The 27,981-nt window shown below is 32.7% G+C and overlaps 2 protein-coding genes across 4 annotated transcripts; one reads left to right on the forward strand and one right to left on the reverse strand.

Moving 5' to 3' along the window:
- Nucleotides 1–693: 693 nt before the first annotated feature.
- LOC133682904 (exocyst complex component EXO84B-like) lies at nucleotides 694–10,758 on the reverse strand. Its single transcript, XM_062106447.1, has 7 exons — nucleotides 10,624–10,758; nucleotides 10,335–10,432; nucleotides 9,200–10,253; nucleotides 8,159–8,638; nucleotides 7,676–7,861; nucleotides 7,040–7,161; nucleotides 694–1,258 (listed from the first exon to the last, which is right to left on the reverse strand). The coding sequence occupies exons 1-7, from the start codon at nucleotides 10,756–10,758 to the stop codon at nucleotides 694–696; spliced, it is 2,640 nt and encodes an 879-aa protein (XP_061962431.1).
- An 8,500-nt stretch (nucleotides 10,759–19,258) lies between these two features.
- On the forward strand, nucleotides 19,259–27,952 carry LOC133682863 (phospholipid--sterol O-acyltransferase). 3 transcript variants are annotated; one of them, XM_062106404.1, is made up of 16 exons: nucleotides 19,260–19,730; nucleotides 20,203–20,338; nucleotides 20,461–20,605; nucleotides 21,128–21,297; nucleotides 21,397–21,473; nucleotides 21,903–22,116; nucleotides 22,215–22,368; nucleotides 22,689–22,788; nucleotides 23,306–23,400; nucleotides 23,754–23,805; nucleotides 23,932–24,003; nucleotides 25,844–26,012; nucleotides 26,568–26,672; nucleotides 26,750–26,834; nucleotides 26,934–27,023; nucleotides 27,350–27,952. In XM_062106404.1, the coding sequence occupies exons 1-15, from the start codon at nucleotides 19,500–19,502 to the stop codon at nucleotides 27,013–27,015; spliced, it is 1,887 nt and encodes a 628-aa protein (XP_061962388.1). In that variant the 5' UTR covers nucleotides 19,260–19,499; the 3' UTR covers nucleotides 27,016–27,023; nucleotides 27,350–27,952. The 3 variants fall into 3 exon arrangements, 2 of the variants coding, with proteins under 2 accessions (XP_061962388.1, XP_061962387.1); XM_062106403.1 differs by having other exon boundaries at nucleotides 19,262–19,730; nucleotides 22,194–22,368; XR_009836732.1 differs by lacking the exons at nucleotides 26,934–27,023; nucleotides 27,350–27,952 and having other exon boundaries at nucleotides 19,259–19,730; nucleotides 22,194–22,368; nucleotides 26,572–26,672.
- Nucleotides 27,953–27,981: the final 29 nt, after the last annotated feature.

Here is a 27,981-nt window from a genome sequence, read left to right on the forward strand (position 1 = left end):
CTTCTTCTTTTTCTTGGATTTTAAATTTTAAATTTAATTTTTTATTATAAACTTTTTGCATAATTCTCTTAGATTAATTATTCTTTAATTCCCCTTCAATTTCATATAAAATATATAGAAATAATTTTTAATTTTTAATTGAAACTTGCTTTCATGTTTTTAATAAGTTTTTACATAAAAACCAATGCTTCTCATGAAAAAATACATGTTGTTTTGTAAAAATAAAAAATGTTCATGAATAAGAAAATTAAGTTTTTGATTAAAAATTTATATTATCTCTTCAAATCATAATAGTTTTTGTGAATTGTTTTCATGATTGCTATTACTTTTAGAATCACAATTCACAGAACTGACTTGTTTGCTGGGAAAAAAAAGAAAAAAAATGAAAAACTTCAATTAGTTCTATCGAAATTTTCTCATTAAATTCCAAAGAACAGTATGATCTTGAACTGTTTGCGCATCATCAATCTTATTCATGCCACGAAATAATAAGCAAAGGAAAAGGAGATCATAAGAGCGCTCCCCTCTAAACTCTTCCATGTCATTCCTGTAAATCCTTCATAATTGATGTCTTGCTCTTGCATCTTTTTACTTATTTTTCACACTGTCTGTCCTCGAGCGAGTTCAGAAAAAAAAGCTGCTGGGATTGAATCATGACCTTGTAGGCTGGCTGGATCTTCTCCGTATACAACTTCACTCCCTGGCAACATCATCTCCTTGCTCAAAAACGAAAACCTCGGCCTCATTATGTTGACTCAGAGGCACCTCCTCAGTTGGTAACCCTACTTCAGAAGCTTCATCGACAGTCTCTGAAAACAGAAGGTGTGGTAAGATGGTTTCCTGATCGAAATGAAATCTATCATAAGCTGCATTTCCAGATTCAACATCTTCCATGTTTCCAAAAACATCGGTCAGGCATGCTGTACCGTTATTAATAGGACAACCCTCGTCTTTCGAGAGATCTGGGGACTGTCCAGCATGGTTCAACTCTCCATTCAAATTCGCGTTTCCCTTGCCAATGGAGACTTCTGATGCGCCTGTGGTCGCTGCATTCTCCTCCAACATTAGAGAATCCTCTGAAAAATGTGTGCCATCATCATTTACAGTTTCACTTGCATGCTCAGAATGGTTTTCAGGTGGTTCCTGTACAGGGATCCCTACAAGCTCATCATCTGAAGGTGATTCTGTTTCCTCAATCTTCACCAGCCTTTCAATCGCTTCAATTGCCGCTTTCATAATCCATCCATCATCAGCATCTCTGCAGAACAGTTGTTTAATTTTATACTCAGGGAAGCTGACAAATTTCAAGTTGCAGAGATATATGTGGGCCTACTGGTAGTTGCCATTAACGAGAACTATGGTTACAAATTACTCCTCCACACGGTAAAGCTTCTTCCCATCATGCTAAACAAGTAATATGAAATTTGAAGATTTTTGAAAAAACTTGTAGCCAAGCATGTCCTTGTTTTAGGGTCTTTCAAACTGCTAGGACACATTTGTAAACACACATATGGTAGGATGCCTAATTGAATCATGATGTGACGTCTAGAATTGCCTGAGAGATACTAACCTTTTCATTTTATTTTTATGAATGACCTTACAGATGGAACTAACCTTCCTTTATGAACCAAAATCTAATAATTCTGCAATATTAAAAAAAATAGCAGGCCTGTTTTCTTCTTTCTTTCTTTCTTTTCATATCATTTGATAAAATGGGCCAAGAGATTTCTTGCTTCTATGAAACAGTAGACAGAAAAATTATCACTCTTTCAGATGCGGCCATTAGATTTTCTCCAGTATTTTTTCAATGCATCCTACACGGCAGCTTACTGTTTTGTTTTGTTTTTTAACACTTCTACCATTACTGTTATCACTTATTTTTCCGTGCAAGTGATGTGAAATGGCGATCAGAGCATCCATTCTTATAACATGGAATCTAGAAGAGGTAAATTCTTAAATTACTAGATGCAAGACCTGAGAGGCTTAGCTCATACATATCCAGAGCACAATATCATCGGACTTCTTTTTTTGGATAAACAGTATTGTAATGATTCTAGAACAAAACAAGGAGAAACTGTTGATTTAGTTTGTAAATAAGGAAAGAAATAAAAGATGTACATCCTACATGGAAAAGAAATACTCCCTCCTAATGTTTATAAGTATAGATTTCTATTGTGTAGTAAATTAAACCATAATGGAAGGATTTTTCTAGTGGGTATCCTAATGCTATTATATAGATATTTATAATATCAAAATATGGCACTTGACACTTGAAATTTAATATGTTAGTGAGATTAATTTGTGACTGTTGAGATAAAACTGAATAACAGTCATACTGTTTCATCAATAATCATATTAATTGATCAACAATTATATTGTTTCATTGTTATGTTTCAAGTCTATAAAAATATGTTACTACACAGAAAATTATACACAATAAAAAAACATATATTCTTTTCTTGGTCTTATCTTCTCATTTTTTTAGAGGTTTAAAGGGCTTAATTGTATCCTGGAGGTGTTGTTTTTGTGTGAGACAAATAAACACCTTAAAGATAGTGTTTTTACGCCTCCAAACCAACTCCATATTTGTTTCTATCCTAAATATTTCTAACAATTTTAAGGTCATGTTATTATGTCATCAATTTAAAGAAGCATAGGGTTTGTTTCCATTATAGAAATAAAAGGCACTACATAAAAAAGTGCAGATTCAATAATTTCAACAAGAAAGGTGGTTCTTTCAAAGTGAATATAGTTGAAAAAGATGAAGTCGGGGAGTTGGTTGCCATGATTTCAAACATTTAAATTGAAATGATTACCGAATTAAATATGACAACTAATGTTACAAAAACTTCGGATTGGTAGCTGGATTCTGGTGCAACAATTCATGTTTGCAACAACAAAACATGGTTCAAGACTTATGATGATTTGAAAAAACCTGAAGAGGTCTTGATGGACCATAATCCTGTCAAAGTTTTGAGAAAATGAACTATTAAGTTGTACTTTACTTCTGGATAAAAAAATGTCTTCAGTCAATGTGTTTCATGTTCCTGAGATTAGGAAAAACTTTGTATCTGCTAGTCTCTTGAGCAAGAAAGGGTTTAAGATTGTTTTGGAGTCTGAAAAGGTTATTGTAACTAAGAGTGATATGTTTGTAGGAAAGGGTTATTCTTGTTATGGCATATTTAAGTTCAATATTAATGAAATCAATGTTATTTCTGTTTATATGGTTGAATCTACTTCTCTTATTTGGCATGCCAAATTAGGACATCTAAATTATAGATATTTGAAATATATGTGTAAGCTTGATTATATTTCATTTCAGCATAATAATAATAACAAATGTGAAGTATGTATTCAAGTATGTATTCAAGTAAAGATGACAAAGAAGCATTTTCTTAAAGTAGAAAGGAATTCTCAATTACTTAAGTTGGTTTATTCTGATACATGTGAAATAAATGGTATGTTAATAAGGGGTGGGAAAGGATATTTCATAACTTTCATTGATGATTATTCTCGTTTTATCTATGTTTACTTGTTAAGAACTAAATATGAAGCCTTTGAAAAATTCAAGGAATTCAAGAAAATGATAAAAAAATAAAAAAGAAAGGCAAATTAAAATTCTTAGAAGTGATAGAGGTGGGGAATACTTTTCTAAGGAGTTTTCTATATTTTGTAAGGAAAATGGAATAATCCATCAAATGACAACACCTTATACACCACAACATAATGGACTTGTTGAAAGGTAAAATAGGACCTTAGTGGATATGGTTAATGTCATGCTTTTGAATGCTAATTTACCAAATAATTTATGGGGTGAAGCCTTACTTACCGCATGTCACATTCATAATAGAGTACTATCTAAAAAATCAAATGTTTCCCCCTATGAAGCATGGAATGATAGAAAACCAAATCTGAATTATTTTAAAGTGTAGGGGTGTGTAGCTTTTTATAAAGTTTCTGATCATCAAAGAATAAAATTAGGACCAAAAGGTCTTAAGAGTGTTTTAATTGGTTATGCATAAAATTCAAAGGCTTATAGACTTTTAGATTTATAAACTAAATGATTGTTGAATATTTACATGAATTTATCAAAAATAAATTCATAAGTGATTCAAATTTGCAAGAATCAAATCTAAAAGTAATGACTCATAGCTCAACATTAAGTGAAAAACATAAAAAACTAGAAGTAATAGGTTCAAGTGAACTTAGAAGAAATCAAAAAGTTAGAAAGGAAAAACATATAGATACAGATTTATTTCTACTGATTCTATTGCATTTTTAGTGGAAGGTGATGAAAATACAGTATTGAAAAGGACATCTATGATCCTTAATAAAGAAGATGATCCAAAGACATTGAGTCAAGCAATATCTTCTAGGGATGTTGCTTTTTAGAAAGAAGCGGTAAATGATGAAATGGATTCAATATTGTGTAACAATACTTAGGTCCTAGTAGATTTACCTTCAGGTTCTAAGCCAATAAGATGTAAATGAGTGTTTAAAAGAAAATACAATAGTGATGGTTTTATACAAACCTTCAAGGCAAGATTAGTTGCCAAAAGTTTTACTCAAAATGAGGGTGTTGATTATTTTAACACTTATTCTCTAGTGGCAAGAATTACATCAATTAGAGTTTTATTTGCATTAACATCAATTTATAAATTATATGTTCATCAAATGGATATAAAGATGACTTTCCTAAATGGAGATTTAAAGGAGAAAATATATATGGAGCAACCTGAGGGTTTTATATTTCCTAGAAATGAAAAAAAAGTTTGTAAACTGATAAAGTTTTTATATGGTTTAAAACAAACTCCGAAACAATGACATAAAAAGTTTGGCAAAGCAATTTTGTTAAATGGTTTTCGTCACAATGATGTTGATAAGTGTATGTATTCCACATTTACAAAAGATTTTAGTGTGATTATTTGTCTTTACATAGATGACATGTTAATATTTAGCACCAATATAATTGAAATAGTTGAAACCAAAAGGTATCTCACTTCTATATTTAAAATGAAAGATCTTGGTGAAGTAGATACAATTTTAGGTATCAAAGTTAAGAAACATAGTGACTATGCACTTAATCAATCACATTATATTGAGAAAATGTTTGATATGTTTAAGCATCTCAATATAAAGAAAGCTAATACCCCATTGGACTCTAGCATGAAGTTAAATGATTATTGTGAAAAAGCGATAACACAACTAGAATATACTAGTTCCATTGGAAGTCTTATGTATGTTATGCGTTGTACAAGATCAGATATAGCTTTTTCTATATATAAGTTATCAAGATATACAAGCAAGCCGAATACAGATCATTGGAAGGCTATTGCAAGAGTCTTTGGTTACATAAAAAGAACGATCGCTTTGGGCTTGTATTATTTTGATTTTCCAGCTGTGATGGAAGGATATAGTGATGTAAGTTGGATGACTAGTTCAAGTATTAATAAGTCCACATCAGGATGGATTTTCTCACTTGGAGGAGGTGAAATTTCTTGGGCATCTAAGAAACAAACATGCATCTCTCATTCTACTTAGAATCTGAATTTATTGTTATGACTGTTGCAGGTAAAGAAGCAGAATAACTAAGAAATATGTTGTTTGATATTAAGTTGTAGTCACAACCTATGTCAACTATTTCTTTATACTGCGATAGTGAAGCAACTATGTCTCGAGCTTATAGTAACATTTGCAATGATAAGTCAAGACATATAAGCATTCGACATGGATATATTCGAGAGTTGATTACAAATGGGGTAATCACCATTGTCTATATAAAGTCTATGAATAAATTAGTGAATCCACTCACAAAAGGATTATCTAGAGACATGGTACAAAAAAAAACTAATGGAATGGGATTGAAACCCGTTATTAAAGATACCGGTAATAGGAACCCAACTTCGGATCAACAATAAGCTTATCTCTAAGTTTAATGGGTAATAACAAGTTACTGTTTAGTATCTCTGGGACACTGATAGTTAATTTTAAACCTTATTCTGATAGTATTTTATGTGTTCTATTACGTAAAGGAGGATGAACATAGGCTCTTAATAGAATTTAAAGTTCGTGTTTAATATAATAGAGACATGTATAATTCCACCTATATGAATATAAAAATGGTGTTGCTTTTAAGAAGACTTGGGATTTTCTCTTGTGAATATTCATGAAAATAAAATATTAACATATGGCCATAATAGTGCTAAATAATTGTAAATCTCTTTAAGAGTTTGGATAGTATTATTTATGTAGTATCTTTTATTATATAACAAAAGTTTTGGTTTAATCTGCGAACACCAATAACTTTAGTATGATTCAAGTTCTAACACTAATTGAAGGTTTAAATTGCAAAATATTTTCTTGTAAGTATAATTCTATCAAGTGAAAAGACATTCATTACAAACTAGTAGGGGATTGTTGGTATAGTTTGTAAATGAGTAAAGAAAAAAAAATTATATATCCTACAATGAAAAGAAACACTCCCTCCTAATGTTTATAAGTGAGGGTTTCTATTGTACAGTAAATTAAGCCATGGTGGAAGGACTTTTCTAGTGAGCATCTTAATGTTATTTTATAAATATTTATAATATCAAAAGATGGCATTTGACACTTGAAACTTAATATGTCGATGAGATTAATTTATGACTGTTGAGATAAAACCGAATGATAATTATTCAGTTTAATTTAAAATATATTGTTTGATTAATAATTATATTATTTCATCAACAACTATATTAATTGATTAACATCATACTATATTCTTTTCTTGTTCTTATCTTCTCATTCTTATCTTCTCATTATTTTAGAAGTTTAAAAGACTTAGTTATATTCTGAAGGTGTTGTTTCTGTATAAAACAAATAAATAATTTAAAGATAATATTTTCACGCCTCTAAACTAACTTCCTATTTATTTTTTTCCTAAATATTTATAAAAGAAACATGGAAGCTAAAAATTGTTTTAGTACGTGCGCGTGTATTATAAACACAGTAATGATGGTTTTCCAGGATCGATAACTAGAATATCAACTCAAAGAATTACCTTGTAGGATCCAGTCCTGCTGAATCGAATACTGATTTCATGAGAGTTGCAGGAACCAAGGGATTGGTGGAGTAGTCTCCAAACCTTATGATTTCCGCCAGAAAATGCATGTCCAGAACGAACTGTTTCAGAGACATTGGACATAAATGGAAAGCATTGAGTTAATGCTTAAGAATCACAATAACAAATGACAGATTAACAAAGCTGTGTGTGCATGCACTAATAAATCACAATAACAAATCTGTTTTGCAGGAGTAAAGTGACAAGACAACTAAGTTAATAGGGGGTAGGAAAACCATAGAGGCAAAGGATACATTTTGAGACAAGATGATCAGCTGCAGCAAGGATTTATAGCTTTAATAGGGTTAAATGACCATAGAGGACTGTTTTGTTATGACAGACAATTGGGAACCATATCACAGGCAGAAATTAGTGAGTAGCATGAGATTTATCCGAGTAGATATGCAAAACGGACAGCAATAATGCAAGTTGATGAAGCTGGTCAGCAGTCTATAGAGAAAAGAAAGTCAGGTGGTCAACTCACAGCAAAACTCGATAATGAACAGCAAAATTTGAGCAGATACAAGAACAAACTAGCAATAAGCAGTTCTCCAAGCATAAAACAATAGCACATACCTGATTCCGAATGTCAGGATGTTCCAGATTCAAATTTTCTTCAATATTCCCCCATATCTCTTTGTTGTTTGAAATCCAAACAAATATGGCCTCAATCAATTCCCTCGTTAGCTCCATCAACCAATCCATTTCAAAAACATCCTCGTCTGTAAGTTTACCTAGTTTTCTCAGTTCAAGAAACAGCACCTGGTTGGTGCACACCAAAATGAGAACAGTATGAGTAGAATTTTGTCAACACACAACATAAAGAAATTGTCTGATGAATACAAGCCTTTAGACCTTTTTATTTCTTACCCTCTCCTACCTAATGCATAACAAAAAAACGGGGCCACCTATAACACAAGTTTCCCTCCTTTCTTTATTTTTCCTTCTTCCTCCCTTTCCCTTTCCCTTTTTCTCTTTTAACTGGGACTACAATGGCATTTAGTGAATGCTTTATAAATGCAAGGTCATCAAGTTCCTCTCTAAAGGAAGAAAATATACCTGAAAGGCAACAGAGGGCACCAAATCATGAACCAGGCCAGGATCAACCTCACTGTCCATGCACTTTCGGGGGGTCAGTTTACAGCCAATTTCAGGAGACATCATTCTGCATACAAATTGCTGGAAGAAATGAGCTTTTAGCCTAGCAGATGCATCTTGAACGAATAGTACACGACTTTCAAGTTCCTGCTGATGAAAACCAACTGACTGGTTTTTCATTAGCCTAGAATCAATTGGATTGTTGCTTCCAAAAACACTTAAAATAGTGCTAGAGAATAGATTTTCAAGTGTTGATAGATTTGCCAGAATAGAAACTTGTTGAGGCACTGTCTCTGATAAAATTATGCCTGAATCATTTGTTTTAGAGGTGATGGCTCTTTCAAGGATAGCTATGTACTCTGAGAAGAGGTTCATGAGTCCTCTGAGGATAGAATCTTCCAATTGAAGTGCAATCAAAGGGGTAACATCTCCAGTGATAGCCTGAACCAAAAACCAAAAAAAGATATTAGCAGAATTGCAAACACTATGAGCATGCTTCGTAATCTTTGTTTCTTTCCTACTTTTGTCAGTTCCGAAGAATAAAATTGTGTCATGACACCAAAAGGAGATAAAGAAAGGGTATTTGAGTTCTTAAATTTACTAAATCTGCCTCCAGAAATCCAACAGGTTCCCTGCTAATATTGGCTACTGTGCCTTGTGAGTTTTTCCAAAATAAAGACAGCAGAAAAAATGGATGTAACATTAGGAGCTCTCATTGTTGCCCGCAGTATACTGGTTTAATCAACGCGAACATGTTGGCATTTTCTAAGAATATATATATATATATATATATATATATATATATATATATGCTGTAAAATCCATGGCAGTCTCTAAGAGTTCCAAGAAGTTAGCTTAGATGAGATTTAAAGCTGCTGAATTGAAAAAAAAAAAAAACGTTTCTGTATATCCAGTTGATTAGTAAATTTAGCGCAGAAAACAATTCAATATGCAGCTGACATCTCACTTATGATACTTTTTACTGTAAATAAGCAAGCAAACCTGCAACACAGTTACGAACTTCCTGCCGCTACTGGTGAGAAGGCAATATTCTGGTCGTTCCCCAATAACATTAGAAGAGCAGCTTTCATTTAAAATTCCAGACCGAAGATATCTACCTAAAACCCAAGCATCAGTTGCAGTGAAGATGCCGATGACTTTCTTAAAATGGTCTACATGTATCAGAAGAACATCTTCCATACAAGGGCGAACATGCTCAATCAAACATGGCCTCAACACCAATCTCTGAGATTCTAACAAAGAGCAATATGATAACGCAAATTGCACAGATTCTACAGCTGTGGACAGTCTGCTGCTTACCTCTGAGACAGATATAACATATCGAGCAAAAGAAACAGCAAAGACTTCAATTTCTTCATAGACCCACTGAATAAATTCTGAAGAAAAAGGAGAAGTTTCTCCATACAGCTTCATAAAGCTCCTCGCAGCTTGAGAGATCATAGAAAAAACAAACCTCGAAAGTTCCCTGATGTACACCCCATGTAAAAACACTTTTGAATTCTGCAAATCATGTATTTCACGAGCAATACGCGAATGATAATACCTCAGCAATAACTGAGTTGCAAGATGACTTTCACCTAGTCTGCAGATTCCAACCAGCGCCTTTTGAAGTTCAGGGGCACTTATTCTTGAATTTTCAGCTACCAGAGTTGAATCCAACGTAAGCATTGCTTTCCTCTCAGAAATCACAGACTTGTATAGCATCAAAACATCCGATGGCACATCGCCTAATTCAACCTCCACTCTTTTAAAATTCTCTTCCTCCGTTTCTAAAATGGCTATTGCTTCATCTATCCTGTTTTCTGACAGCAGAGTGTCCAGAATTTCTAAAATGTCATCGATGTGAACCTCCAACTGATTTGAGGGAGGTGGCTCGTCCATTTCAGATTCTTCCATGATTGATTCTATTGTTTCCTCTGATAACAACTTCAAGTACACGCCGTCAATCAATTCTTTTACTAGCCCTTTTTGTGTAGAAACTTGCGTTTTAAGTTTTATCAGCTCCTTTTCCATGTCCTTTACTTCCTCAAATACTCTACAAATTCAGAAAATATATAGATAGATAAAGGATAGATCATTTTACACTAAAATGAGGAACAAGAAGATGAATTTTTACCCGAGAAACGCAGAATAATTAGAGAAGATGTTTCGATGAAAATCATCATCCGATAATGCCTGTATCTCCAATAATTCCGCACAAAGGCGCTTTATTCCCTACAAAATCAAAGAAGATAAAAACAAAAGAAAATCAAATTCTTTTTGTTATATATCAGTCCCAAACCTGTATACATGTACTCAATTGCATCCTTTCGTCAATTTCTTTTAATAGTTTAAGTTATATATTCTTTATGTGATAAGAATAAAATTTGAAAAAACAAAATATATACTTCAAACTTTATAATTACCTTTCCGGCCATGGAATGGAGATTGGAGCCGTGGTCGCCGTTGTCAGAGTAAATGGAAGAGCTGCTGGAGTCGGAGTCGTTTGAATTCTCGGATTCTCTGAATCGGAATCTAGTAGCCGTTGAAGATGATTCCATTGGAATCGATTTTCCATCAAGTAGCGAACAAAGGTAAAAATGGATTTTGATTCACGAATTCATAAGAAGAAGAAGAAGAAGGTATGCTTGAACTTTGGAGGTCTCTGGTGTCCTTTTCTGCAGCTTTGGTTCCTTCGTTTAAACAGGGCACCCTTTTGTCTTTCTCCATTCGTGAACTTCGAGCCTTCAGTCCTCCAATCTCGATTCTCTCCTCTTTTCATTGGTTACAAATTAAAATACTAATTAATTGGCGCCAATTAAGACGACGATGACCAAAACCGGTGCGTTTTATCTTCATGTCAAGCTGTTGGTTGCAAAAAAAAAAAAAAAAACCAAAAACCAAAAACAAATTAAGAATATTGATTTATAAAGTATTTGACATGAAGATGTATTTATTCGATTATTATAATTAATCTCTTCAACTTATTATTAGGGTTTTGATATTATGATAACTTTTTTAAAAAATCAAAATTAATTAATCATATATAAACCAAAACAAAATATATAAATCAAAATAAAATACGTAATAAAAACTAATTCAAAATATATTTCAAAAAAATATTGAGACAACAATATATTGAACTGATTTTTATTTCGTGACTTGACCTGCTAAACTCATGACTTGGATCATAGATTCCATTGGGTTATAAAATTTTATTTTTTTAATTTATTTTTTACCTAAATATATGATGAAAAATAGATATATGTTTTTTAAATTAAAAGATAAAATTGAAAGACAAAAAAAAAAGAAACAATAACATATTAGATTGACTCAGGTTTCCTGGTATAATCCGTCAAACCCGCTACCCGGGTCATGAATCTCATTGGATTTAATAATTTTATTTTAAAAAATTAATTTTTTAACTAAATATATGATAACAAAAATAGAAGAGTTTTTTTAAAAAAAAAGTTAAAGGAAGTAATTAAAAAAAAATTAAAAAACAAGAGAGACTATAGTTGCTCACTGTGACTTTTAAGAAAGTTAAATGAAAAAAATAAAACAAACAAAAAACTAAAAAGTGAAATTATATTTTTGAATTCTTGAACTAATATTGAAAAAATAAAAAGAGATAAAGTTGCATTTGAAATGTTAAAGATATTGTATGTGTTAAAATAAAATTTATCAAAACAAAGTTGAATGAAATTAAATAATACTCTAAAACATGTGAGGAAAAAGTACTTTAACTTTTCCTATATTTTTTTTGTTTTCTTTTTTTTTTTCATTTTTTGTTTTTTTTTGTTTTACATTTTTTTTCTTCTCCAAGATTGTTTTCTTCTTTCTTTCTTTTTTTCCCATATTCTTTTTTTTTCCTTTTTTTTGTTTTTACATGTTTTTTTTTCTCTTTTTTCCAAGATTGTCTTCTTCTTTTTTTCTTTTTTTTTGTTTTTTTTTAAATTATCTTTGTTGATTTTTTTTAAATATTGAACTGGTTGAGAATTTAATTTTATAGTTTTTTTTCTCTAAAACATTATGGATTGCTACAATGTTTCCCTACATGTTTTTCTTTTTTCTTTTTACGAATTTTTTTTTTCAAAATAGTCTTTGTCGATTTTATTTTTTTCATATTGAGCTGGTTAAGAATTTTGCTTCGTAATTTTTTTCTTTAAAACATTGTGGATTGCTACAATGTTTTCACACATAGTTTTGGTTTTGCTACAGTATTTCCCCACATGTTTTTTTTTTCAAAATTATCTTTATCGAAATTTTTTTTTTTAATATTGAATTTGTTGAAAATTTAGCTTTAACTTTCCCCCCATGTTTTTTTTTCATGTTTGTTTATGCTTTTTTTTCCCAAAATTATCTTTTTTTTTTCATTTTTTTGGAATTTTTTTTGTCGATTTTATTTTTTTAATATTAAACCGGTTGAGAATTTAGATTTGTAGTTTTTTCTTTAAAACACTGTGGATTATTACAGTGTTTTCCCACATAGTTTTTTTTATGATTTTTTTTTCAAAATTGTCTTTGTCGATTTTATTTTTTTCGTATTGAACTGGTTGAGAATTTAGCTTCGTAGTTTTTTTCTTTAAAACACTGTGGATTGCTACAGTGTTCCCCCATATAATATTTTTTTGTTATGATTTTTTTTGTTATTTTTAAAATTATCTTAATTTTTAATATTGGGTTCACAAGATGGTTGATGATGATATAATAATATTTGAAAGAGTATTTTAGGTATTTAAAGCTTCAATTCAGGGTTTTCAATCTTGTTTTACTCTCATAATAATTATTGATGACACTCACTTGTATAGGAAGTATAAGGCAAGAACCTTAACTGGAGTATGACGTGAATAACAAGATTTTTCTATTGTGTGATGCTTTGGTTGAATAAGAAATGAAAAGTAACTGGATATGGTTCTTAGATTTGCTTCGCTGACTTGTCATAGATGGACATACTAGATTATATATAATTTTAGTTAGACATGCAACAATTACGAATTTACTGGGATGGATATGGCCTAAGCCAAATAGGTATCTTCGTTATTGTTTGCAATACTTTGTAAATAATTTCAATAAAAGATTTGAAGATGTGCAAAGAACATGTGAGAAGGAATTTTGATAATAAATATGATGATATAATTGACAGGGATAATCAAATCAAATAATGGCTTGAAGTTTGATAATGGTGGTCATCATAGAAATATGACCACAAATTTGTCCAAGGTTTTCAACAATGTCTTGAAAGGTGTTTGTGGCTTGCTTGTAATGACTAAAATGTAAATGATCTTCTATAGGTCTAATAAATGTTTTATTGAGCAAAGAGTTAGAGTTAAGGATTTTATTAGAAGTGGTGTGTTGTGGCCGCTGCAAGTATTGACTGAACTACTTGTTGATACGACAAAATCAAAAGCATATTTCATGGGTATATTTAATCTTATAAATGACGTGTTTCAAGTTGAGACCTCCTAGAACAGGTAGTCAAAGAGAAATTTGACACACAATTTGCTTTACCTTTTAATAAATGAAAACTTTACCATCAATCATGCTCACACCTCATTATATGTTGTATATTACGAAACATTGACTTTGAATAATTTCTTGACCCTTTATTTTCTAACACCATTTACAGAGATTCATATCATTCTTATTTTGAACCCTTACTTGACCTATCATTGTGGCCTGATTATACTAAGCCGCTAGTTGAATATCCAACTAGATAGATGGTTGAAAAGGTCGATGTAGATCCACTTGTTTGTATAACAAGATGGATTATAGAGAGGGGCATACACGAAATAAATATGGATTTTGTAATGAAAGAGGTCATAATAGGAAAACATGTTAAAATGGACAACATAAGTAAAACTTTATAATTGATTTATCTATGAATACTGTGTATTTTTATCCTTTAATCACAATACAAACTAGAAGAGGTGGATCTTCTTTAGGACATCGCGGTTTACAAGAGAACAAGTTATCATTGATTTATCTAGGTCTTGATGATTTCTTGATATGGCAATTATAGTATAAGCATCATTTCGAGGATACATATAGGCTAGACAAGTAAGTTAACTTGTATTTCTTATATAACATATTTACATACAATGACATAATCATTTTAATAATTATGTGTAAGCTTGATTGAATAATTTTTAAGGTGGTCCAATTAAACCTCGACATCATGCATTGATGACTTAGATGAACACTTTCATCCTTATATAATTGAGGCTGGATTTTACAAAATCAATTTACTTAAAGGCATAAATATCGATCATAGTTTAATTACAACATTAGTAAAGAGGTTAAGGCACGATACTCATATGTTTCATTTTAATAATTATGTTTAAAATTGACTGGATAATTTTCAGGGTGGTCTAGTTAAACCTCGACATCATACTTTAATAGACTTAGATAAGCATTTTCGTTCTTATATCATCAAGGCTAGATTTTATGAAACAATTTACTCAAAGGCATAAATATCGATCTCAGTTTGATTGCAGCATTAGTAGAGAGGTGAAGGCACGATACTCACATGTTTCATTTTAATAATTATACTTAGACTTGATTGAATAGTTTTTAGGGTGGTCTAGTTAAACCTTGGCATAGACTTATATGAGTGTTTTTGTCCTTATATCTTGGGGTTGAATTTTATAAAATTAGTTTACTCAAAGGCATAAACATCGATCACGGTTTGATTTCAATAATAGTAGATAGGTAGAGGCGTGATACCCACACGTCCTTCAAAAATATTGGAAAAAAATCATTTTGCATGTTTTTGCATTGTACAAAAAAAAAAACTTTTATGTTTTTAGCATTTTATATATATATATATTTTCGTTGCATGCATTTTAGGGTTTCATAACAAGTTTATAAAACCCATTGGGATTTGGCTCAAATTAAAAAGCTCATTAGGCTTACATACCTGAAATTCTAAAAAAAGCCCAATTTGTTTTTCAATTTATTTGCTATTCACTTTTAATGTGTAAGGTAAATGAACTCATAAAGAGTCGTCACCTTGGGTATTAAGATTATTAGTATTTTTTTTTCTCTGAATAGGCCTAGACACTGCTCCTCCCTTCCTCATAAACTGGTTGAACTGTCCATTACCCTTTTTAGAAAGGGAAGGTCTACTTGAGGAAAAATCGATATCCTTCCTTTTACTCACCTCTGCCTGACTTTGTTACCCTTCAACTATACATGCCTCAAGATCTTGTGCTGCCTCTATAAGTTCTCTGGTTGTCCCAAATCTAAGTGTTATTAAGCAGTGTCTTAAATACTGGTGTAATTCATCCCGCAGTTTGTCAATCATGTATTATTCGGTAGGAATAAACTGTGGAGCAAACATGGAGAGAGATCATGAAATCTCCTTTCATACCCAAGTACTGTCATACCTTCCTGTCTCAAAGTTAGAAACTCCTGCTCCTTCATCTTTCGATGTTATGATGAGTAAAACTGGTTTTCAAACTGAACTCTAAATTTAGCCCATGTCCAAGACCCAGCGAGCCTTCTAGACCGCATTGTATCCTGCCAAGATCATGCCCTATCTAATAGTAAATGAGTGGCACATTTTACTCATAAATCCTCTGTCACTCGAATCTGCTCCATAATGTCCTCTACTGTACGTAGTCATCTACCTGCTATCTTAGCATCAGGCTTCCCTGAAAATGACTCACATCCCAACTCTCGCATACTCTTCATTATCCGAACCAGTGTAACCACATTGTCCATTGGTGTATGGGCAACTTGTGGTACCTATGTTGCTAGTGCCACTAGGGGTGTCGGTACTGGTACTTGAGGCATCATCTCTATTACAACTCTCACAATCTGAGCTATAAATACTGGATGAGAATATGGTGTAGGGGTTGTTGCTAGCACTGCTGTTGTTGGAGGAGGCGCTTCTCTTAGATGAGGTGTTGCAGGTATGTGAGAGGCTAAATCCTCCAAAGAATTCTCTCTCTCTCTCTCTCTCTCTCTCTCTCTCTCTCTCTATATATATATATATATATATATATATATATATATATATAATCTAGGATCTTGACCTCGTTCCCATGCAGGAGAACGATCCGCCATCTCACCTTGTCTTATGTGCACTACCTTGAACCAATTTAATACTTATCAGATTCCAATTCAATTCATGAACCCAAACCAGAGCTCTGATACCAACTATAATAACCCTAAAATTTGTGTTAAAAAACAAAGAGTAAGGAAATAATAATTTAGTTAAGATTAGGGTAATTTTTTTTTCCTTGCAATCAATCAAAAATCTGGCAGAGTTTCTTTGTATTTTAGGTACCAAGTTATCGACTCTTCTTCTATAATTCTCAATTATCAAATTTTCTACTCGTCCTATCATCCAGGACTTCCTCCTCTCATTACTTTACAATTTCTCAATAATCAAATTCACATATGTTTAAACAAATCAATATCACACATTTACATAGATGCAATTCAATGAATTATTCTACAAATTATAACTGAAGTACATTACATAATTTAAAAATTTACAAATAAGGACCATTAACGAAATTATAATAAAAATGAGTGCAAAATTAAAGAATAAATTCATAATTAAAATTATACTAAAAAAAAGCTTTTGATAAACTATTGACGCATTAAATTCTGAAATTTATATTACATAACAAAATAATAAACTCATTCATTACAAAATGGTACCCAACAAAATATAATGAAACTAATCTACTGTTCGGTCCGATAGGGGAATGTACCTAAAAGTTGATTTAATACAATAATTCGATTATACAGATAAAATAAAATATAAATAAATTATTTCCTACTTTCTTCCTTTCTTTTTGAAAATTTACTCATAAGATCATTAAATTAATTTGCTAATCTAGTATTATATATTTCAATTAAATTTAAGAATAATCTTTAATTTTGTTTTTTGAACATCAACCAAAAATATAATTATTCCTATCGCCTATTAACTCAGGCATTAATTCTACTAATAGGTGATTAATTTCTCACTTGTCCATTCAACAAGCACTAATTCCATCAATTAAGAAAATTAGTTCAATGATTCACCCATTCATCACGGTCTAATCCCATTAACCAAAGAATTAATTTCTCATCGCGTCCATTTGCCAGGGCACTAATTCCATTAAACTAGGAATAAGTTCAACTATTTGTCCATTTACCAGGGTACTAATCCCATTAATCAGGAAATTAATTCCTTAACACGCCCATTCATCAGGGTACTAATTCCATTAATCCAAGAATTAGTTCAACAATTTGCCCGTTCACTAGGATACTAATCCCATTAATCAGGAAATTAATTTCTTATTACGCCCATTCACTAGGGCACCTAATTCTATTAATTCAGAAATTAGTTCATCACATCACATATCTTATTTCCTCAAGTAAACAATATAACAATTACTAATCTATCAACCAAAATTAATCAGATAAAAATACACATTGACTAGTGATAAATTCGGGCACCATGTAATTACCTGACGACTGAGCTCGAGCTAAAGTTCTATGTTGCAGTGTTGGCCTGACAACTTTTGCTGGATTGACAAGTATATCACATCATTTCTTTTCACATCTACAAAATATATATATAACCAAAGAAAAACATAAAAATTTCATGTTCTATTCTCTCTTTAACATTAATTCCATCTATTTTCTATATAATCCCATCATCTTATCAAAATTCTTAAATTGTTATTATTATTATTTTATCAAAAATCCCTACTTCAAGAACACCTAAAATTTTGCTTCAATTACCGTAATTTCTTACTTTCTCTACTTACTTCAATAATCTTAACACAATTTTATAATCAATTGCAACTTTTTTCCAAAATTTATCAAGAACCCTTACTTTTAATTCCACAAAATTCAATCAATTTAAAGTATAAATTCTTTAAGAATCTTATTTAAAAGTGTTAAGGCAAGAAATATCCAAAGCTTTAACACTTTTAAATTGAGGACTTTCCCCTAGCTTTGATTTCTTCCCTCTCTTTGACCGAATGCTTCTCTTTCTCTTTTGAAAAGTAAGGTTTTTTTTTCCCTTCTGCGCGCGTGCGTACGCGCATATACATGCACACACACATATAACCTTTTTTTATAAATTTCTTCTATGTCCCTCGATAGTTACTTTTATGATTTTCGGGTAAAATTTCCCGAATCTTGATGCCTGTTTACACCAAATTTTACTTGAGTTATTTCGAATATCACTAAGTTACTCGTTGGTACTTTCAGTTCCGTGAAATTCACTTCCATAAAAATTTTATTCGCATTTCTTTGTTTATTTATTTATTTTTATAATAGATTAAATTATTTTAGATACTCGAATCTATTATCATTCTTATAATTTAATCTATCATTTTCCCTTATTTTTTGTAATCTTCACTTTTATTATTATTAATGATATTACCCGGGTTTTACAATTACAAAATGATGATACATTCTTTTGTTATATATTAGGTGAATTCTTTAATACGTGAGGGTCAAAGAGCTGCAACTGCGATTCGTGATGCTATTAACAATGTTGTGTATGACACATTCAATACTTGGTTCTCATCGTGCTATTTTTCACGTGACAAGGTTAAAGAGCATGATCGTTTGAACATTGCAATACAAGAGGATACGATTGTTTATTGTGCATCACAACGACATGCTTGTGGTTTTAATAGTGCGCAGACACATTGACGGGTTAATTTATTAGATGTTGTTACATGATGCAGATGAATTGAGATTGTTTATTGTAGTGAATTGTTTTATCTAAGAATTGAGCTTCTTTAATTATGAAATGATTTGATATGAAATTGTGATTTGTGTTGACGACAACTTGTTGGGTTAAGTTGCTGCCTTTGAAATTGTGTATTAATTGGCAAGGGGCTGAACAGGATGGGAAATCCAGGGGGGCCTGATTGGCGCTGGCTGCGGACATATATTACATGCGCGTGTAACAACCACATGCACTGCATGCGTCTATTGATAGGTTGTGCATATGGTATCTGCGTGACTTTTCCAAAAATCAAGAATATTATGATCGAAAAAAAAAATCAAGTTAATCCAAAAATGAAGTTTTCAAATCAGAGGCCGTCTGTCTTTCTGACGACGTCGTGACGAGTTCAAAAAGGCTTGCATGAGAAATCGATGGAGTGACGTGTCGTCTAGTGGTTTTGTCAAAACAGTCAGCAAACATCGTGTGAAATTGTGAATATTCGTTCGAGCCCCTACGTTTCCATTCCAAAAACCAATCAATCAAAACACCTGCAAATCTCTCAACTGCAAAGCCAAAAAAAATAAGGAAAGGAAAAAACGAGTGAGATGAAAGATGAGAGTAAACCTCCACATTGCCACCATTTTGGTGGTTCTACTTATACACGCAGCGCTGCATAGTACCCCCGTTGACGGCGGAGAGTTCATCGGAGACTACTCCAAGTTATCCGGAATTATAATTCCAGGATTCGCATCTACTCAGCTTAGAGCGTGGTCTTTCCTTGATTGTCCTTACTCTCCTCTCAACTTCAACCCTCTCGACTTGGTCTGGCTTGACACTACCAAAGTAAGTACAAATAATCATGCTCTTTTTTCTTTCAGCTAAAGGAATTTCTATATGAAGTTCTGTTTGATTTCAGTGAAAAATTAGGCCAATCTAGAAAATAATACAATGAATAGTATATTTTTTTGTTGAACACGAGAGATTTTATCCAATAATAGACGTCTTTTTATTGTCCTGGTTAAATCAGGAATTTATTCCAAACTTTTTGGCTTTTCGTTCTGTTTGATTTCCGTGAAAAATTAGGCCAATCTAGAAAATAATATAATGAATAATATTTTTTTTTGTTGAACACGAGAGATTTTATCCAATAATGGACGTCTTTTTATTGTCCTGGTTAAATCAGGAATTTATTCCAAACTCCCTGGCTTTTTTTTTACAAATAGTAGTTTTTTTTCCCGTATGTTAGCAGCTAGTGGCCGATGAATTATTGATTAATAGTGAAGGAGCTGATGTTGATTTGTAATGCAATATGCAGCTACTTTCTGCTGTGAACTGTTGGCTTAAGTGCATGTTACTTGACCCTTACAATCAAACAGACCATCCTGAATGCAAATCGCGCCCCGATAGTGGTCTTTCTGCTATTACGGAACTTGATCCTGGTTATATCACAGGTTTTTTTCCCTGTTTTTGTATTACATTTTATTTAATTATTTGAATTTAATGGCTTCTAGTATATTCAGTTTGCGCTGAAGGAATATATATGTTGATGGATTTATTGGGATATGATCTTCAGGTCCTCTTTCTTCAGTGTGGAAAGATTGGGTTAAGTGGTGCATAGAGTTTGGCATCGAGGCGAATTCAATCATTGCTGTGCCATATGACTGGAGATTGTCACCATCAATGCTTGAGGAGCGAGACCTTTATTTTCACAGGCTCAAGTTTGTACATTTCTTAATGGCATACTAACGTTAATACTTTAATAGCCAAAGTAATCATTTCTGATAGATCACTTGTTTCATATAATATCAACTTAGGATGCTTCTTCGCTACTCTGTACATCAGCTGAAAATAGCCACTATCACATTGTATGATGGGCTCAGTTTGACTACATTTTCTTCATCACAATCTATATGAGCATAGAACTTCACAAATAAGTAACAGCTAATTATATGTCGGTCAACTAAAAACAAACTACTGAGAATCAAGATTTTGGAAACTTGGGAAAGATTGTTTTTAATAGTACTCTTAATTTGAATCCAAGATTTCATGCATTTTGTTTTTATGGAAGTGCTTAACATGAATTTCTCAGGATGTGTAGTTGTTGGACCAATAAATAAATGCAAAGGGATTTGAAAATGCCTAATCATCTGAATTCTCTGTCCCAAAAGTGAAGTGTGAGAATGAAGTTCATCTTGTGATTGATCCAAAGGACCTTATATTTTTTTTTTCCTTATTTGCAGGTTAACATTTGAAACTGCCCTTAAACTTCGAGGAGGACCCTCAATAGTATTTGCCCATTCTTTGGGTAACAATGTCTTCCGCTACTTTCTGGAATGGTTAAAACTGGAAATTGCACCTAAACATTATAACCAGTGGCTTGATGAACACATTCATGCCTATTTTGCAGTTGGTATGGTTTTTTTGCATCATATCCATTTGCCTAGATGGTGGAGTCTCTTGAATTGGTTAAATTGCATTCATTTATCTTGACTTTGTTGCTTGGTTCCAGGAGCTCCTCTTCTTGGTGCAATTGAGACAGTGAAAGCAACATTTTTCGGGAACACATTTGGTCTTCCAGTTTCTGAGGTTACCCATTCATTTGTTGAAACGTTCTTTAGTTGACACTTATGTTTATCGATTAATATATCCTCATTTTTACAGTCATCTTTCTTGTTATAGAGCAGTCATTTGCCCCCTCAATATCTCTCACCTTTTTTCTTGCACTGATTACTTAAATCAGTTATATAGTAAACATACCTCAAAACTTTCCACGATTAGAATTAGTAAGTAGTGTTTGTAAAAGCATACGAGTTTGTATAGTCATCTGTTATGAGTTCACTCAAGTAAACTTTGAAATACTCTTTCACCTTTCTATACCTTGTCAGAACTGGTTTGACAGCCGTGACTTTCAGCAGTTTGTTAGAAGTTTTTGGACGTCTATCATATTATCTTGTGTTATTGGATCTGGATGCCTATTCTAACACATGCTTGTCATGTATTTTGGCAAGGTACCAGGGAACAGCTCGATTGATGTTCAATTCTTTTGCTTCTTCATTATGGATGATGCCATTTTCTAAGTATTGTAGAACCGATAATTCTTACTGTAGGCATTTTGCCGGGGGATTCAGGAAGGGCCATCACACATATCAATGTGAGGAGCAGGAATTTCACTTGAACTATTCTGGATGGCCAACAAATATAGTCAACATAGAAATTCCTTCTGTTCGTGGTAAGACTTTTCAGTTTCATCCCATGATGACATTATTATTATTTTGCTCCTATGCTTCACGCAAATTTAATTTGCAGGCTTTGATGCCTATCCGTCAGTTACCGAATTAGCTCAAACCAACTTGTCTAGCATGGAATGCGGGCTTCCTACTCAGTTATCCTTTTCGGCTCGTGAAATATCAGATGGGACCCTTTTCAAAGCAATAGAAGATTATGAACCAGATAGCAAGAGGCTTTTATACCAATTAAAGAAGTAGGCATCTTCTTAATAAATGCTGACACTGAACTTTAGCTGTTTTATGCTTGCTTTGAAAGGTTTTCCAAGTAAAATGCTAAAATTTCCCTTGTAGGTGTAACATTCATTGACTTGTTGTGGCAAACCTAATTGACCTTCTTGATCAACCCTATTTTTCTTCATCAATTGCTGTGATTTTTTGTGTCATTATACCCAGGCACCTTCTATTCATGTCGCCTGCTTTGTAATTCACTATTAACTGTGAATAATGCGTGTTGAAAAAACATACCTCATCTCACATGATGTGTGCATCTAATCTGAAATGATGTATTTTTTAGGTCATATCATGATGATCCTGTTTTGAATCCACTAACACCTTGGGACAGACCACCTATAAAAAATGTTTTCTGCATCTATGGAATAGATTCAAGGACTGAGGTATAATTTTCCTCTCAGAGTATATGAAATATCTGTTATTTGTCATGACAGCACCAGACAGAGAATATAATTGCTTTCTCCAATGAACTTTTTTTTCCTAATTGTGCCATTTAGATGCAAGGGGAATCCCTTTGTATCTACTGCGACATTGGTTATAAACTCTTTTTTTCATTGAGAAATACGGACTATTCTTATTCATGTGATGGCTATTATCTTTCCATGCATGGAAAATGTTGTGTAAAATCTAATATTGTATTTATATTCATAATCTTAAAGCATGTATCCAACCGGTTTCTTTTCTTTCTCAAACTGAAAGAGTCACCCGTTTTTTATTGCATGTGTAGTTCTCTATTAGTCTTAACTGTGATAATCAGTTAATTTCTCACCATCCTTTATTAAGGATATTTCCAATCCGTTTGTAGGATAGCTGATAGGTATTAGGTTATTTTCACTCTAAGATGGTTGCTTCTTAAGACTAGGGGATGATGGTTTTGATGTCTTGTAAATGAGAAAACAGGTTGGTTACTATTTTGCACCGAGTGGCAAGCCTTACCCTGATAATTGGATCACAACCGATGTCATTTATGAGCTTGAAGGGTCTCTGTACTCCAGGTAACTGTCATCCCCACTGCTGCTGTTATGTGTGTGTTCATGGAATATGGATATGTTGTTGGGTGTTTTTCAAGAAATATGTAATGCTATCTTTCATTGCTAAGATTATCAATTTGTCCACCCACTGCTGTCTGTGCTTTAAATGAAAAAAGAAAAAACTCAAGTTGTAGGCTAGCCAGTCGAGTCAGGAACAATATGCATTTGTACATGCCTATCTGTGTTTTTTGAGTGCCATAGGATGATTGTAAAACATATGGATGCTAAATGTTGTGCACATGGCTATTGTGAAATACTTCTTTCCCCTTTTTTCGGGATCTGTAACATATGATGATGTACTCTTATTGTTATTGTAGGTCAGGGAACTTGGTCGAAGGTAATCCTGGAGCTGCAAGTGGGGATGATACGGTAAGCTTACGAAATTAGATAGGCAATTGATTATTACAATCCTACAGCCTTTTCAGACTTCCAGGTTAATGTAATGCAATTCATAATTTACTATTATTTTCATATAATATAGGATATCTGATACAGGTACCATACAATTCTCTCTCCTTTTGTAAGAATTGGCTTGGACCAAAAGTGAACATAACAAGGGCTCCTCAGGTACTCGTAGTTTATGTGGTAAAATAGAGCGCGCGAGCGCGCGTCGTAGAAGTAGTTGCATGCTCAATATTAACAAAAGCTAATGAAGAAATGAATTATGCTCAATATTAACAAAAGTTAATTGAGAAGGGGAATTCACTGTTCCCCTCCTCACAGATCACACTCACTGGAATAGTGATATGTTTTTTCTTTTCTTTGTTTTTTTTTTTTATTTTTTTTTCAAATTTCAATTCATACTTTAACACGGTTTATTTAGGATTGAACTTTATAATTTATTTTGATTTGTATTTTATCAAGTTATCCAAGTATTAAGATCGGGTCACAGGTTTAATCGGTTAATCTGGTGAACTCAAGTTTTTTTTTGTTTTTTTTTTAATTTATTTTTTTCTCATTTCATCCTTCAATGTTGTTGATTGAGAATTGAGATTCATAATTTGTTTTAGTTTTCTTTTTATGAGTTAATTCCAGTCTTATAACTCGGATAACAGATTTGGTGAGTTAACCTGGTTAACTTGGGTAATTTTTAGGTCATTTTTTATCTGTTTTTTTTTGTATTTTTTAATCATTTTATTTATTAATTTCATCCTTCAATATTGAGTTAAGTGGGAATTAAGCTTTATAATTTGTTTTAATTTACTTTCTATGAGGTTATCCTGGTTTTATTACCTAGGTCAAAGGTTTGAATGGTTAACCCGAGTTGACTGAGACTGTTTTTTTTTGTATTTTTTAATCATTTTATTTATTAATTTCATCATTCAATATTGAGTTAAGTGGGAATTAAGCTTTATAATTTGTTTTAATTTACTTTCTATGAGGTTATCCTGGTCTTATTACCTAGGTCAAAGGTTTGAATGGTTAACCCGAGTTGACTGAGGCTGTTTTTTTTGTATTTTTTAATCATTTTTTTTTAAATTTCATCTATTAATATTGGGTTAATTGAGAATTGAAGTTCATAATTTGGTTCAATTCACTTTCTATAAGACTATTCTGGTTTCATGACCTGAGTTGCAGATTTGACAGGTTAATCCAGGTTACCCGGATCAATACAATAAGTTGTCAGTCTTCATATCTTTTAAAAAAGATATCTTCTTCAATTATTTTTAGTCAAACTACAATTTTATCAATCATCCAGATTGTTTTTTGATCCGCAAAGTTGATCGGGTCACATCGGATTAACCCCACACCATATTTTTTTTTTTTTAAATCTACTACAAAACACGTTAGCAATGCCTGAATATTTTTTTATGAAACAAATTCTGATCTGACCTGTAGTGTATTGTGAGTCATTAATCTAATAAAAAACTAAACAACAAGAAGCTATTAGAGTACTATGCTTGATGCAGAAACAATAAAAATTGCGGCAAGTATGCATCTACTGGTATAATTGTTCATTGTACTCTCTTATTGCTACAAGCAATCTTCTAGCTTAATTTGCATTGTTTAAGTGTAGTATTTATGTAGAATGATGGCTTTACTTATGATGGATAAGCACCGATTCATTTCTCTACATAGAGTTTGATATGTTTCCAAATTAAGTTGCACTGCAATTCTTGCCGATCAATCAAATCCAATCACTTGTTGGGATTTGTAGCTTTTGTAGTTATTGACCAAACAAAATGAAAGAAAAAAGATTTCAGACTTTAGATCAAACCTAGATCTTTGTTTAATGATTAAAAATAACTCTTCCATTAATCTTGAATAGTTAAGTATGCCCGAACCCTATGGTATATCTGGTATAGCTAGATGTCCTAGGAGCAGCTCCCACTGAGCTTCCTTACCAGTGAAGTGAACTTTTCTCTGAGAATTTGGCTTGCCTGGTTTGTTTTCATGAAAATTGCAGTCAGAGCATGATGGATCCGATGTTCAAGTGGATTTGAATGTAGAACATCAGCAAGAAGAGGATATAGTTCCCAACATGACAAGGTCTCCAAGAGTAAAGTACATCACCTATTATGAAGATTCTGAAAGTATTCCAGGAAGAAGAACAGCAGTTTGGGAGCTCGATAAAGGTGCAATACATTCTTTGTAGTACATATAACTGAAAAGTACAGTTACTAAAGAACTTCTACTTCAAATTACTGATGTACGTGACTGTAGCCAATCTGATATAGCTAAGGATCACGGGCTTTACAAATGATGTGATTGTGGATCGAATGCAACGAATGGTTTCTGTTGACTTAGTATGATCTTCAAGTAGATTATTTATTTTGGCTAGCTTTGAAATAATTTGGAACTTTTGAAAGGAATTCAATTTGAGAACATATCTTAGGCTACCACAAACTTTTAAAAAACAGAAACATAAGATCTTTATCTTGCTTTTTCCCCCCCTGGAATCTTGCTTTTACAAAAATCCTGGAAGTCCCATAATGGAGGTATTTTAAGTGATGCAACAGTAAGAAGGAATTTTCTCTCTTTTGCAACTTTATTTGCTGAGAAGTTGATGTTTAGGCTGCAAATTGGGGTTGCCTTACACTGAAATTATGTTTTTATCTCGTGTAATTAGAGCATTAGACAAATTTGGTTTCTTATAGATCAAATTTAACTGAAGCCATCTCTCCATGTAGCAAGTCACAGGAACATTGTTAGATCCCCAGCTCTAATGAGAGAGTTGTGGCTTCAGATGTGGCACGATATCCATCCCGGTGCAAAATCAAAATTTGTTACCAAAGGTGAATCTTGACTTGCACGTTCTCTCTGTTTTCAAGGCTTATGTTGAATATGTTCACTGATGTGTTTTTTATAATAGCTAAGCGTGGACCTTTAAGAGATGAAGATTGTTACTGGGACTATGGGAAAGCTCGATGTTCGTGGCCTGAGTACTGTGAATATAGGTTTTTTCATTCTCTACAAATCTTGTTTCTGATAACTATTCTGTTCTATATTTATTTTTTAAAATTATTTCTTTTCTATTTGATTAATGGTGAGCGCAGATATCTTTTTGGGGATGTTCACTTGGGACAGAGCTGTCGGTTGAAGAATTCTTCAGCTGATGCACTCTTGAATTACCTATAGAATAGAAGGTACCCGATTTCGTATCCTCTAGTGAAACAGTTTGAATCAGAAATTTGAACTGTCGTAGAATTAGAAAAAGGCGTAAAACGTCTGCTTTAGCACTTCATATGATTATGTATTTTTCGGCCAACTGTTCACCTGGGGAACTCTTAGAATACAATATGAAACCTTCAGTGAATTGCTCGCTCCCTTGACTACCCTTTGGTTTTCCATCTGTGGTTCCCTGTATCACTCACCTGCATACAATTTTCCGACTTCAATGCCCTGAAAGAGTTTGTTTTGTGCTCTCTTTTCCTTTTTCTTTTAAAGTAATCTTTCTTCTTCGTTTCCCCAGTTGCCTCCCACATTGCCTTGCTGGAATTTGTGCTGTTCAGATGCGCTTCATGCAGAGTAGAGTGGGGCGTGTAGTTCCAGAATTGCTAGCAGTCTTCATCTCTGCTGCATTCAAAGTGGGCATCTAAACAATGTTTCCTAACCCGAAGTAGATTCCTGTCTTCATCATGTGTTGGTGAGGTCATCGGATGCTAAACAAGGTGTGAACTTTCCACCATAATAATACAAGAGAGCAGCCTATCCTCTGCAGAGAACCATGGAGTTCAACCTTGGGCCCCACAAACCTTGATACACGGTCTGGTAGACTTATTACTAATGATGATAAACTGAACAAGGAGATAGATGCATTGATTGTCCGTACTAAAGCTTTCAGGTTCCAAGCATATTGGAGTGGATGTTTGATTTGACAACCGATGTATTGCTCAGAGACAAACATCTGTGCACTTTGTAAGCCAAAAAAAGAAAAAGAAAAAGAAAAAGAAAAACAGAAATAGTTGAGCTCTACATGGCATCTTCTGTCGTCATCTACAAACAGAAACCAAGAAAGTAAATAGAGTCTTTAAAGAAAAATCCCACAAAATGATTTCAGATGCTTTAAGCTCAATTTGACTCTCTTCTGAATCTTGAAACTTG

The sequence above is a fragment of the Populus nigra genome, chromosome 2 (assembly GCF_951802175.1).
Source record: "Populus nigra chromosome 2, ddPopNigr1.1, whole genome shotgun sequence".
In the NCBI taxonomy this organism is placed as follows: Eukaryota; Viridiplantae; Streptophyta; class Magnoliopsida; order Malpighiales; family Salicaceae; genus Populus; species Populus nigra.